Source organism: Mirounga angustirostris, unplaced genomic scaffold (assembly GCF_029215605.1).
Source record: "Mirounga angustirostris isolate CCGP_5_RB_7025 unplaced genomic scaffold, mMirAng1.0.hap1 SCAF_5, whole genome shotgun sequence".
NCBI classification, from domain to species: Eukaryota; Metazoa; Chordata; class Mammalia; order Carnivora; family Phocidae; genus Mirounga; species Mirounga angustirostris.
The window spans coordinates 17,920,261-17,934,482 of record NW_026991713.1 but is presented as its reverse complement, the minus strand read 5'-3'; the positions used below and the strand labels follow the sequence as shown (position 1 = coordinate 17,934,482).

The 14,222-nt window shown below is 45.2% G+C and overlaps 1 protein-coding gene across 11 annotated transcripts in view; it reads right to left on the bottom strand.

The window, feature by feature from the left end:
* LOC123843363 (putative tetratricopeptide repeat protein 41) overlaps positions 1–14,222 on the bottom strand; it is an 86,919-nt gene that overhangs the window by 49,619 nt on the left and 23,078 nt on the right. For all 11 annotated transcript variants that reach the window (XM_064590716.1, XM_064590717.1, XM_064590712.1 and 8 more), the window contains 2 exons: positions 6,012–6,172; positions 2,917–3,358 (listed from right to left, as the gene is read on the bottom strand). In XM_064590716.1, the coding sequence (XP_064446786.1) occupies positions 2,917–3,358; positions 6,012–6,172 (603 nt within the window). The remainder of the gene's footprint in view (positions 1–2,916; positions 3,359–6,011; positions 6,173–14,222) is intronic.

The following is a 14,222-nucleotide window of genomic DNA, read 5'->3' as shown; positions in this document are numbered from 1 at the left end:
AGAGATAGAGAGCAAGTAGGCAGAGAGGCAGGCAGAGGGAGAGGGAGAAGCAGGCTCCCCACCGAGCAGGGAGCCCATTCTAAATGTTTTATACGACTAACAACTTTTCTTTTAATCATCCTATAAGTAGATACTACCTAACTCTCCTGTCTTACAAATAAGACAAATAAAGCACAGAGAGGTTAAATAACTTACCCAGATCACACAGAAATAAGTGCAGAATGGGGATTTGAGCACAGACAACCTGGCTTCAGAGCCCAGACTTGCAGGCATTAAGTTATCATCTGTATTGTCCCAACTAATACATCCATGCGAGCTACGGTTCCAAACTGGCAAGCTGGCCCATTATCATACCACCGAGCAGTCTTACTTGAGATTTGCAGACATCAAATTTGCATGTATGGGTATGAATGGCTTTTCTGTACGGTTGCTCTCTCGCCACATTCACAGATACCCCTTGAGGCAGCTATACCCTTGACTCACCTGACCCTTAGATTTTTCAGCCAGAGCTGCATTTCCCACTGGCTTTATGATCAACCAACTCAAAAGAGACCCTTAAGGCCATTGAGAGAAACGACAGGGTCTGTCATTCTAAATGGACTTCCTGTACTAGGATTGGGGCATGCATCCCAAACACCTGCAATCGTTAAGCAGAGGCAGCTGCTCAGCCCTAGCTGTGCAAGCTTCTTCTGAGGTTGACCCGAGTTTGACCAAGTTCTTCTTGGACCTGTGGCTGAGTGCCCTGGACTTGAGGACGGGTCAGTGGGCAGTGCTAAGAGGAGGAAAGTCAGCCAGGAAAAGGAGTAGTCCCTTGGAAGAAGGCGACCTGGGCTTTCCCGCATAATGCTGGACAACAAGGGACAGCCATGGGTACAGCCATGGGTCACTTTGCCTGCGTGACCCTTCTCAGGGCACAAAGACCTTTTTTTCACCTCCTTGCAGGTGGGGGAGGGTACACTAAATTTGCAATCAATTTTATTTGCAGAAATGCATACTCTAGAGCAAAAAATGGGGCAGGACAATATGTTGTCATGCCAACCAATATATCTCTCAGTCCAAGCATTTTCTGCTTCTTTCCCCACCCCCACGTCCCCATCCCTGCTCCATTCTAAATTCATCATCCTTCAGAGAAGGTTATTGTAGCAGAAACTCAAGTTTCAGACTTCTGAAGCTCATAGCAGAGATAACAGCCTTGAGAATAAACTTTCCTTCTCAAAAGACTGACTCTTGAATATCAAAAAACAAACTCCTGGGGCGCCTGGGTGGCTCAGTCGTTAAGCGTCTGCCTTCGGCTCAGGTCATGATCCCAGGGTCCTGGGATCGAGCCCCACATCAGGTTCCCTGCTCGGCGGGAAGCCTGCTTCTCCCTCTCCCACGCCCCCCTGCTTGTGTTTCCTCTCTCGCTGTGTCTCTCTCTGTCAAATAAATAAAATCTTTAAAAAAAAAACAAACTCCTGACCAACTCATGGAATAAATTTTTTAACCACAAACAACAGACTCAGTTACAGGATGAGCTAAGGAAGACTGAACCAAGAAAGGTGGAGGAGACAGTGAGGAAAGAGTGCAATGGAGTTGCTCAGGTGGGTTTCTGTGAAGGGGCCTGTGCCATCCCCGGAACCCAGGCTGTGAGCAGGGAGAGAGGACCCACCAGACAGACGCACTTGGGGACCCAAGAGGACAGAGAGCCTGCACTCTGCTTCCCATTGGGAGCCTAGAAGACAGCAGCTCTGCAGATCTCCCAATGCCCTCAGAACCAGACAGCAGAAATCACTATGGGGAGACCTACAGAGCCAGGAGCTCCAAGCGTGCAGCGAGCAACCAATGTGCTCTGTCAGGAATGTTCAGTACCCACCAGACTGTAGGCTCCAGAAGGGTGCAGATGTTAGTAGAGGAGAGGGGCCTCCTCACATTAAGATGAGGGAAAGTGGTGGCTGATGGCAGCGTAGAGCAAACAACTCAAGAACAGATGGGAACACAGGTGTCTTAGAAGATGCCAAAATTGGAGGAACGTCAGTATCTGTGGACCATCTGGGGCCATGACCACCTCAGCGGAAGACAGCAGGGACAGATGACAACCGAGGACACCCAGCAGCAAGGCCCTCAGATTTAAGCTCAACCCAAAAGAGACGCAGGAAGGACACAAATCCTCGCTTGACTGAAAAACACCCTGAATTGTCCGAAAACAAGCTTATTTGATGGAATTAACCTAGATTAACTGAATTAGGTTTCTGCCATCACTTGGACTACAGGCTCAAAAGAATTGAGTTATAGAAATAATAAAGGCCGGGGCGCCTGGGTGGCTCAGTCGGTTAGGCATCCGACTCTTGGTTTTGGCTCAGGTCATGATCCCAGTCCTGAGATTAAGCCCTGCATAGGGCTCTGGGCTCCGCACAGAGTCTGCTTGTCCCTCTCCCTCGCTCCTCCCTCTCTCCCTTTCTCCCTCATTTTCTGTCTTGCTCATAAATATTTTTTAAAAAGAAAGAATAAAGGCCCATTTCTTAGACTCCTGAAAAATGTGCCTAATACAATTCTCTTTACAGTCAACACAGAGCTCCCTACACAGGATTGTTGGATTTAGCAAGTTAAAATACAGAGCATGCAGTTAAATTTGAAATTCAGATAAACAACAAATTGATTTTTGGTATAAGTATAGCTCATGCAATAATTTGGGATATACTTCTAATGGAATTATTTATCTGTAATTCAACTAATTTTTAATATAAGTATGTCCCATGCAATAATTGAGGCATACTTTTACTAAAAGATTATTTGTTCTTTATCTGAAATTACAATTTAACTGGGCATCCTGTATTTTCTCTGAAAACTTTATCCTTAGACCCTCCTCCTCTGGGTCATCCACCATATATCTTTCTCCCCATGGGCTCCAGCTGGTTGTCAACACTGGCCAAGGCCTACCTTCTCCTGAAGCCATTGTGTCTGAATTGGCCCTTTTTGGTATGAAAGTCCAGCTATAGTCTTCAATCCAGCGTTTCAGAACCAATTCCCAGAGCTCCTGAATGGAGACCACCTCCAAGTACTCCTTCAGACACTGATACTCATCTCGGTAGATTCTACATTCTCTCAGCTCATTTGCTAGGATTGTGAGTTTTAAAGGGTTCAGGTGCGTTCTTTTCCTCAAAGTGTGTTTGCTCTGTCGGAGCGGATCTTTGTTGGGAATGAAGAGATACTGTTGAAAGATGTTTAGTTTCACTTCTTCGTCTCCTACGCTCAGGAGCTCCACTGTCCTCACATCTGGGCGGGCACACAGCGACTTGTACGACAGGCTGGAGGAGACAGTGCTCATGATAAATTTGCAATGAGGAGGCAGTAAGCATGGCAGCCAAGAGAAATCTTTTACCTGATGGAGAAAGTCAAAGACATTGGGAATCTTTAAAGACTTTAAAACTACTTTGCTGATGGTTTTTAAACTTAGAGTAGCTGGAATAGAGGGAGTAGGTACAGCGTAAAGGCTGGGGTTAAGGTTATTAACAGTAAGTTGGATAGCAAACAATATGGTGATTAAGAAAATACCCACTCTCACCCCACAGAACTGTATTTGACTGACTCATCCATCTATTTCGAATTTGATAGTACAAATATGACCTCTAAAAAGAGATTCCTACAAACAAGTGATCCGACAAATCATGGGCTTCTGAAGAATGACCTACAGTGATGGCCAAAGGAAACCTAACGGTACCAACTGAACCATTTGACTGAAAAAGAGAACACTGTTTTATGCTGAAGAATCGTTGCTTTATACCGCAATACTATCGTAAGTAAATGGCTTTATTTCGGAATAAAATAAACACCTAATCAGATCTTTTTAGATTCCTTTAACAGCTTTTCCCACCCCTCGCAACTACCATAATAATAATAAGAGCAACTATCAAACGCTGACCACTTACTCTGAGCCTGGCACCGTGTGGAATGTGTCTTCAGGTACTAACTGTATTAGTTAAAGATTTTCATTTTTTGTGTCTTCTGATAGTTTGCCATCTCTCAGGGGCCTTACAGATCCGGGAGAAACTGCTCCTCCCAAGACAAGTTAATTCCTGGGGGTGATGGACAGCTTGCCTGGAACATGCCTGTCGTGTGCAGACCAGCCAATCCAAGACCACGCCCCCACCCGCCTTCCAATCTACCCCTCACTCACCAACCCAGTATTTCTTTTTTTTTTTTTTTAAAGATTTTATTTATTTGACAGAGAGAGACACAACGAGAGAGGGAACACAAGCAGCGGGAGTGGGAGAGGGAGAAGCAGGCTTCCCGCGGAGCAGGGAGCCCGATGCGGGGCTCGATCCCAGGACCCTGGGATCATGACCCGAGCTGAAGGCAGACGCTTAACGACTGAGCCACCCAGGCGCCCCACCAACCCAGTATTTCCCTGACCTACATCATCCCAGGGCCGGGGACCAGACAACCAGGGACAGTCCCTATGCCACAAAGCCTGCTGGAATTGTACAAACTAGCCAATCCTGAATGGTTTACTCTGCCTTTCCCAAGGGAACCCCCATAAAGGCTTTGGCCTGGGCCTTTTCCTGGCTCCTATCTTCTGCCTCCTAGCCACCGTGATACTCCCCCCGGGGCCCTGTATGACATGGTGTGTCTCCCTGTCTTAGGAAATATAAGTCATAATTTCTTTCAATGGCCCTGGCTTCTCCATGTTGTCACTCAGTCATCCTCCTATAAATCAAATCCCAGGTATAATTTTAATACGCCAACTCATTGAGTCCTCCTAACAACCCTCTCAATAGGCAGAGGAGGAAACTGCAAAACAGAGGGGCTAAATGTCATATCTAATTCATTCTGATAGTACGCAGCAGAGCTGGGGTTGAAACCAAGGGTCTGGCTCCCCAGGCAGTCTCCTAACCACTGCACTACACTGGGGCAGGTAACAGCCCACAGGGTCCCTCCTCCTCCCACAGAGCTCCGCCTGGAGCCCTTCTTCCAGGGAGCCCTCCCTGAAGGCCACATCCCTTCCTTAGAAGCTCTCACAACACTGTATACTGATCCTTGGCAGCCCTTGTCACAGTTGCAATCTTATGCTTGTTTGTGTAATCGCATCATTAACATCTGCCATCCCCTGCTAGAATGAAAGTCCCATTTGTTTGCAGGGACCCTGTCGGACTCTGCTTACAGTGCTTTTCCCATTGATGGTGCTTGCTGTGTATTAAATTAAGAAGCGGATTACAAAATAATACGGTGTGTAACTTCATTGACATAAGCATCAATGAGTATGTACAGACATCCATAGAAAAAAGAAGGCTAGACTCCCAAATGCTGAGCAGTGGTGAGACTATGAGTATACTTAATTTTCTGTGTTCTTGTTCTTTATCATATTCTCTATAAGAAACATAGATTACTTACATAATTTACAAGTCCATGTGTTTTTAGGTTTTAGAGAAAATGCTTCACAAAGTAATGGCTGATACTAAGGTGTATTAGAGGTTCCACAGATGCAATATCACCTCCAACAGGATAAAAACTACAGAGCAACCAATTTGGTATGTGCAAAATCAGTGTAGATGAGGCAGATCAAAATATACAATATAAAGAAAATACTAGGGGCCCAACAAATGCTTGGTAAAAGTATAAAATAGGGAGGCAGGGGGCAGAACCAGGAGGGAGTAAAGGCCACAGTTTCTAGAACCAGACTGCCCACATCTGAATTCTGAGTCTACCACCATCTTCAGATGTCCTATAAAGCCACCTAATATCTCCACACTCCGTTCCCTCTGTGTAAACAGGGACGATGATCACAGTCTCTCTTTCATAGGCTTCTTCTGAGAATTCTATCCGTTGATATTTCTAAAGTTCCTAGAAGGGTGCCTGGCCCACAGTAAGTGCCACCACAGAAGTATTTGTTCAAGGAAATGGAGAGCAGTAAACATAAGCAGTGCTGGCTGTAGCTATAGATAATGCAATGGAAAGATGTTACGGACATTCTAAATTATGGGGTATTCTTTTTATAAAACAGCAATAAAATAGGCATTATTTTTAAAAGAGATTACCTTCTGTCCTGAAATCCCATAAATGCCAATCAATTCTTCAATTCCATCCAGGACAAGTATACATGGCTTTAAACTGATGGAAGCAATGAAGACTTCCACAAGAAGTGGAAAGACCAACGCATTTGAGTCTTCGTTAAGAAGATCAGTTTCAAGCTGACTACCTAGAGCACAGGAATTTGCTCAAATTAGGCGAAAATGTTTCCATCACTGCTAGAATATGTTAATGGGATGGGGAGGCGGAAGGGGCTGGGAACAATGAGTGCTATTCACAGCTGTACAGCTGACACGTATAGGTATATGTGTGATTAGCAGCCTAAAAATATTCAACCCAAAAGGGATAATGATATTTACCACCAGATGTCTCCTATACATTTTCAGGATTTTATATAAAAAAATATTTTGTATGATCCAAAGCATTACTCTTGTTCTCCAAAATGCAAAAATAGATCATGTTACAAAGAGTTGGATGGGGAGGAAGAGAAGTCTACATGGTCTGTGAAGTTTCTGCAGCTCTGTAACGTCAGGGGGCTCTCTAGGGGCCTCAGCCACCACCGCCGGGTGGTCCTCCCCCCTGGCGCCTAGACTCTTCGCTCCTTGCCCACATTAAACCTGACATAACCAATCCTAAATTACTCTACCCACAATATTGGACCCCAGACCTTGGATTCTGGAAATTATCAGGGAGAATTAGGTAACGAACCAGCAAAGGGTATAGGATGTAATACGAGGACCACTTTCAAACTCTGGTTAAGTGACATTGTAGTAGCGACACAAAATTGTAATCAGCTACCTAATACTCTTTTTTTTTTTTAAGATTTATTCATTTATTTTAGAGAGAGAGAATGCATGTCCTGGGGATGGGGGGTGGGGGGGAGCAGAGGGAGAGAGAGAGAATCTTGAGCAGGTTCCATGCCTAGCCTGGAGCCCAAAACGGGGCTCGATCTCATGATCCGAGATCACAACCTGAGCCAAAACCAAGAGTCTGACGCTCAACCAACTGAACCACCCAGGCGCCCCTCAACTACCTAATATTCTAAGGATATTTTACTACATACAACTTTGATCTTGCTTTTATTTTTCAAAGGCAACGTTTCCCATAGAAATTTAGGCATATTAGAATCTAGAAAACCAAGTTATGTAAAGAAGCTTTAATGGATTTAGTCTCTCAGATGCATTAAGATTCTGTTAGAAGCATTGAGAATAATTATGTTTAACAACTACTTACTGGCTGCCTGTTATGCTGTGCTAGCTGCCAAGAGGAGATAAAATGATCTGTAAGATAAAGTCAAGGAGTTAAGGGAAGTGAAAATGGGTTCTGTACAGAAATAATCACGTTTGAAGGCAGAATATGAGTCTGAAGTTTACTGGAGTTTGATGCAGAACCATCACAATAAGGAAAAGTTTCGTGCAGAAGACATTTGAGATGAGCCTTGAAGAGTGCACAGGTAGAGATGAGGGCAAGGGTATATCAAGCAAGACAAGGCAGAGGTGAAGGTCTGGAGGAAGGAAAGTACATGAACAGTCAAAAAACAGGAAGTTGATTAGAGCAGTGGAACTCAACAGGGGAAGCCCGGGGATTCTAGACGTCCTACAACACAGGACATTCACGCACAATGACGCTGTGTCCTGGGGTCTACCTGACTTCCAAATGTTCTGTCAGTCACATTGGGGCGGGGAGGGGGGGGGAACCTTACTAATTACTTCACCTAGAAACCAACTCCATTTTCATGTAAACGCAAAGTAATTTGCACAGATTTAAAACACATAGAATTTGGGCGCCTGGGTGGCTCAGTTGGTTAAGCGACTGCCTTCGGCTCAGGTCATGATCCTGGAGTCCCTGGATCGAGTCCCGCATCGGGCTCCCTGCTCGGCGGGGAGTCTGCTTCGTCCTCTGACCCTATCCCCTCTCATGTGTTCTCTCTCTCTCATTCTCTCTCTCTCAAATAAATAAATAAAATCTTTAAAAAAATAAAAAATAAAATAAAACACATAGAATTTTCTAGGAATACAACTACCATATAAAGTGATGGAAGATTATATATTGCTTCGTCTAAAATGATACCAAGATTTGTTCGCCACTTCAGAAAATCCTAGCCCTGATAGGAATATTGCTCATAATGCTTGAACCTTGAATATAACACACCAGTGCCAGTCTGTGCTAACCGCTATCATTTCCATGGTCATTTTCCATAGAGAGGCAGGCACCTGCCTACTCCACTGTGGCCTCCGCTGAAACCATGTCTGAGCGTTTACATATTGAAAAACATGTTATTTTATAATAAATTACTTTATCTTTCTCCTTTACATTGTAGTAGAGGGTATTGTGTGTCTTCTTGTTATTGAGGTAGAAATTACATATAGTATTACATTAGTTTCAGGCGTACAACATAATGATTCGATATTTGTATACACTACAAAATGATCACCACCGTAAGTCTAGTGACCACCCAGCACCACATAGATACAAAAACATTTTTTTCAGGGCATCTGGCTGGCTCAGTCGTAGGGTATATGACTCTTAATTTCAGGGTTGTGAGTTCAAACCCCATGTTGGGCATGGAGCCTACTTAAAATTTTTTTTAAAAAAGAATTAAAAAAAAATTTTTTTTCTTGTGATAGGAACTTTTAAGATGTACTCTTACCCACTTTGAAATATGTAGTACAGGATTATTAACTATAGTCACCATGCTATACATAACATCACCGGGACTTACCTATCTTACAACTGGACATACTGATTTTTAAAGATATTTTTGTATTAGCAAATGACCATAAAATTAATGACTTGAAGGTTATATATGAATGTGAGACATAAAGGAGGAGAAGGAATCAAAAAAGATAGGGGCACCTCTCTGGCTCAGTCAGCGGAGCGTGCAACTCTTGGTCTCGGGGTCATGAATCCAAATCCCATGCTGGGTGTAGAGATTACTTAAAAAAGAATAAAATCTTAAAAAAAAAGATGATTTGTGCTTGTGTCACACAATAAAAAATATTTTTCAAGAGCCGGAAGAGCACAATTCATCTTGGTGCTTCATCCTTTCAGTTTTTCGGAAGTTTTTTCCCCCCAAATTTTTAAAGTATGGGCAATATCGAGACTTCAGGCCTTAAGTAACTGAAGTTTAGAGCAGGAGGATTCTGGAAATCATGTAGTCTAGTCCAAATCCTCATTTTGTAGGTAAGGAAACAGGCCTAGGAAGGTGAAGAAACTTGAACACAAATCAGTGGGAGCCTTAAAAACACCGATTGGGATAATAGTTTTCTTGCAAACAACACACCATCATTTAAAGGTTACTCCATTTGAGTTTTCAGGCTGTGTGGGTCACCACCAGTGTGTACGATTCACCAGCACTCATATGTGGAAGGCATGCACTGCTCACCTCTTGCATGAAGCTGGTACAGAGGCTAAGTGACAAAACGGAGGTGAATGAACCTCAGAAAATACACACAGCCTAACAATCATAAAGCATAATATTACTCAGAATAATCAGCAAAAAAATAATCCCAGACAAAAAAAGGAAAAAAAAAAAACCTCAAGGAAGATACTTACAGATTGAGATCTATGTACACAAAGGAAAGCACTGGTTCAGTGTTTTTAAAATCCCATTTGGGGTAATTTGAATTATTTTTCCTCAAAATAATATTGAAGATAGTCAGAATTACTAGCAGTGGAAAATGATCCTAAATATGTCTCTTTATTCTGTTAGGGCCAAACTGTCTCTACTCAACGACAGTGGCCTATTGCCTAATTTAAATAGTAACATCTCAAATGTTCAAAGACCCAGTCAGGATAGGTAAATTTATGGGGAGAGAAAAGAAGTCAATTGATAGAATTTCAAAATACCTTGTAACAAAATGACTTAGTGATTGACTGATTTTTTTCAGTTTTGGGCAGTGTTATCTCTTGCCATTCAATAAGGATTTATTGAGAAACTTCCGTATTAGGCCCTGTGTCAGGCACAGAGTGGGACAATGTCCAATAAAATAGACATGGCTCAAACACATGTTATTTTTGATGTTGTTTATATGCATGAGTATGTTTTTATTATTTTTAAGCTAAGCTTTTTGTCTTACTTGTTTGAAAAAATGAACTTCTCTGTGCCACAGTAAGAAAAAAAAAAAAATAGACACGGCTCCCTGCACTCCCAGGACTATAAAGGGATACAGTAACACAAATAATGACAGGACCATGTATAAGTCATGCGGGACCAGGACAACAAGCTCACAGTCCTTGAAGGGAGACACCCACATAAACTAAAATACAATGGGACTGGGGCTATCCTTGCCACTTGACAGTTGGAGGTGAAGGAGAGAGGCATCCATCAGGCTCTCTTATTGAGAGGGTGCTCTTTATTATTTTTTTAAAGATTTTATTTTGAAGTACTCTCTACACCCAACATGGGGCTCGAACCCATGACCCCGAGATCAAGAATCACATGTTCCACCGGCTGAGCCAGCCAGGTGCCCCAAGAGGGTGCTCTTTAAAATAGGGCTGGGGCGCCTGGGTGGCTCAGTTGTTAAGCAACTGCCTTCGGCTTGGGTCATGATGCTGGGGTCCTGGGATCGAGCCCCACATCGGGCTCCCTGCTCTGCGGGAAGCCTGCTTCTCCCTCTCCCACTCCCCCTGCTTGTGTTCCCTCTCTCGCTGTGTCTCTGTCAAATAAATAAATAAATAATCTTTTTTAAAAAGTAGAGCTTAAGGGAGGAGAAGGATTTCAACTGACCTGAGAAAAGGGAGGGGCCTTCCAGTAGAAGGGAACGGAAACGGACAGACAAGGAGGGACCGAAGTGACTAGCTGCTCCAGGGAGACCAAACCCATGGTGCAAAAGGCCAGAGACCCTGGTGAAGGCAGCCGGGCCTAGGGCACAAGGCTTGGCAAGCCCTGCCAAGAAGTCCTGTTAGTATTTCTGCTCATTCCACATCACTGATTTGAGGGCAGACTCTCCTGGGAACTGATGCTATGAGAGGACCCCAATGGAAATCATTCAGAAGAGGAAGTGTCCCTCTGTTGGTTCAAGGAGGCAAGACAGGGCAGTAATGAGGACGAGGGGCCTGGAGCTGGGCAAAGACCTGGTCTGAAGCCCTGCTCTGCCCACACATAGCTGCGTGAGCCAGCCACTCTGAGCCCATCTCTTTATCTGGGGCGAGAATGCTGGATGCTGACAGCATTAAATAAGATGCTGATAAAGCCCTTAGCACAGAGCCCGGCACTCAGAAAGCCAGTTCAGAAATGGAACTCATTGTTCTTCGGGCTGCTGCCGGGCTCTGAGGATAACAAGGCGAGGAAACACGTAAATAAGAAAGTCAGTGGCTCTCTCCTGACCTTCTGTGAAGCGTGTCACAGAAAGAACATCAGCAGCCTGTGAGGCAGGCGAGGGGCGTGGGAGTGGGGAGAGTGGACTCCAGCCCCTTCTTTTTTTTTTTTTTAAGGTTGGAAGTCTTTTTCTTTTTTTTTTTTTTAATTTGACAGAGAGAGACACAGCGAGAAAGGGAACACAAGCAGGGGGAGTGGGAGAGGGAGAAGCAGGCTTCCCGCTAGGGAGCCCGAGGCGGGGTCCTGGGATCATGACCTGAGCAGAAGGCAGACGCTTAACGACTGAGCCACCCAGGCGCCCCACTCCAGGCCCTTCTATCTGCAAGATCCCTCTACCCAGGCAGGCAGGGGTGAGGCCAGAGGAGCAGAAATGCGAGCTGCGCAGGGGGGCGTCCCGGTGTCCCTTCTAGGGAGGGCGCCCGCAGGAGCTGTGGCTGTACCCCGCCGAGGGGACCTCAGCCCGCAGGGAACGGCTCTGCAAGGAAGCCGAATGTGCTCCAGGCACTTGACCTCCGGGCCGGCTGTGTTCTCAGCAGCAGCGCCTCCTCTTCGCCCACACCCACCTGACACTGGCGAAACCCAGCTTCCTGGCTCCCGCGGCCAAGCTGCGGTGCTTCCCCTCAGCCTCCTCCCGGCTGTGGCTGTGGCTCTCCTGCATTGCCTGCCCCCCCCCCCCCAGCCTAGCTAATGAACAGAAGTTTCTTGTTTCCCTTAGCAGGCCCCCGCCCTCTGCCTCTTTCTCTAGCTCAGTGAGGAATAATAATAATAATAATCACAACAACAATCATACCAACAGCAACCGTGTGCCAGGGACTCTTTTAAGTCCTTTATCTGTAGTATCTCTACTCCTCACACAGCTTTATGTACACACTGTTAGTCCCACCCCTATCTTGCAGATGAAAAATCGGGGCGGACGTCGCTTAAGCAAACTGCCCAAGAGCACATAGCTAGTAAGTAGCAGGGCCAGGATGGAAGATGCAGGTGGGCCAAGAGCAGAAGCCCAGCCCCTGCCCTTGGCCTCCTGCTGTTAATGAGGTGGGGGTATCCTTTGAGGGACACAAGGTGTCGCCTGAGTGTTTGCTATTCACAGGCTGTTCCTGAATTGATTCTACTTTGTCAGCTTCAAGATCTGTTTGTTTTGAAGACAGCAGCTGTTTTTATCAGGAGCTTTCGGTACCTAAAACCACACTCATTAAAATCACAATTCACTTTGGGAATAAAATCATAATTGGGCACGTTCGGTAGAGTTCATCTCCTCAGCCTGGCCAGACTGAACCCCCTTGGGCTGTGGCTGAGCAGGATCAGTGGTTGTCTTCTAGAACCAGTCATACCTGCTGCTACTGATTTTGATTTTACCCACATTACATGCCCTGAGAAATGCAACCGCAGAGAACTCATGCCCACGTGTTTACCCTATTTACTCACGGACACACACACGCACACATACACACTCACACAAAGGAGCTCAAATATCTGTCCCATCATATAGAGATAATACACATCCATCGAAACTCATTCTGAGCCCCACATACACACTCAATACCCAAATGCACGTTTGGCTACAAGCCCCACAGGAGAAGGGATGAGCTCCCCAAAGCACGTGGGGTCAGACATGCAAATACACAGCAGACACCCATTAATAATAATAGCTGCTATTTATCAGTGCTTACTCTATGCCAAGCACTGTGCTAAGTGTCTTTATTTTTCATACTTTACCTTAATCTTCTCAACTACCTAAAAGACATTTCTTTTATTATCCACATTTTACAAACTGGGAACATGGAGCCACAGAGAGTTAAAATAACTCACCAAAGCTCACACGGCTAATAAGTAGCAGTCGGACTCTCAAACCACTCCTAGAACAGAGGTAGATCCCACACAATTGTTATCATTCCCCATAGACACCTTGTATCTTAACTAAATCTCATCCAAAGCAGAACTCTTGATTCCCCTCAAAACCTGCTGTCCCCACCCCACTGATAATGCCCCATCTCAGTACACAGCCCTCACCATCTATCTAGCTTCCCAAAGCTGTCCTCAACTCCTCCTGTCCTTCAAGCCCCACATGCAATTCCTCAGGAGACTCTCAGTCCAGCGAAAGCCCTCCACCTCCTCTGCTCCTGCCCTCCCCAAGCCCCCGTCATCGTTTGCTTGGACCACTGCAGTAGCCTCTAACAAGCCTCCATACTTGCTCCCCTACATCCATTTTCCATACATCAGACTGACTTTAATCTTTTCAAAATATCAATCATATCGTATCATTCCCCTGGTTAAGATCCCCCATTGGCCTCCCACTGTACTCAACAGAATTTGACCTAATATTCTGTGCAACAAAGCCCAGACCCAAAGTGGCCTGGCCTTCACCTCCTGCCAGTCACACTGGCCTGCTTTCCTTTCTAACTCACCTTTGTTTCTGGCTTAGGACCTGTATTACCTTAACTGTTCTCTCCACCTGGAATGTTCTAATCTCCACATGGCTAGCTCCTCCTTGTCCATGAGATCTTCACAGAGTATAGCAGAGATAGCTACTTGTCCTGCAAAAGTCCACACTCCCCCTTCCAGGGTGGGATTAGCTTTCTGTCCCCACTTGACTCCCAGTGTGGCCATGTGGGCCCACGGTGGCCAAGTTCCTGCCAAAAGAATGGCAGGGGAAGTGATCTGGATCGCCGCCAGGCCAAGGCATTAAAGGAACGGGTGTGCCTTCCCCCCCCCTTTTTCCTCTTCCTCTAGCCAAAGGCAGAGGACTCCAAGGCTCTAGGGGATGACACAGCCTCAAAATGGAAAAGGCCTGTGTCCCCAAATCATCACATGGAAGAAAGCCACTTGTTACCTAACTTAAGAACCCCTTACTGGATTGTTCCATGAGTGAGAAATAGACTTCATTCAAGAAGCCACTGAA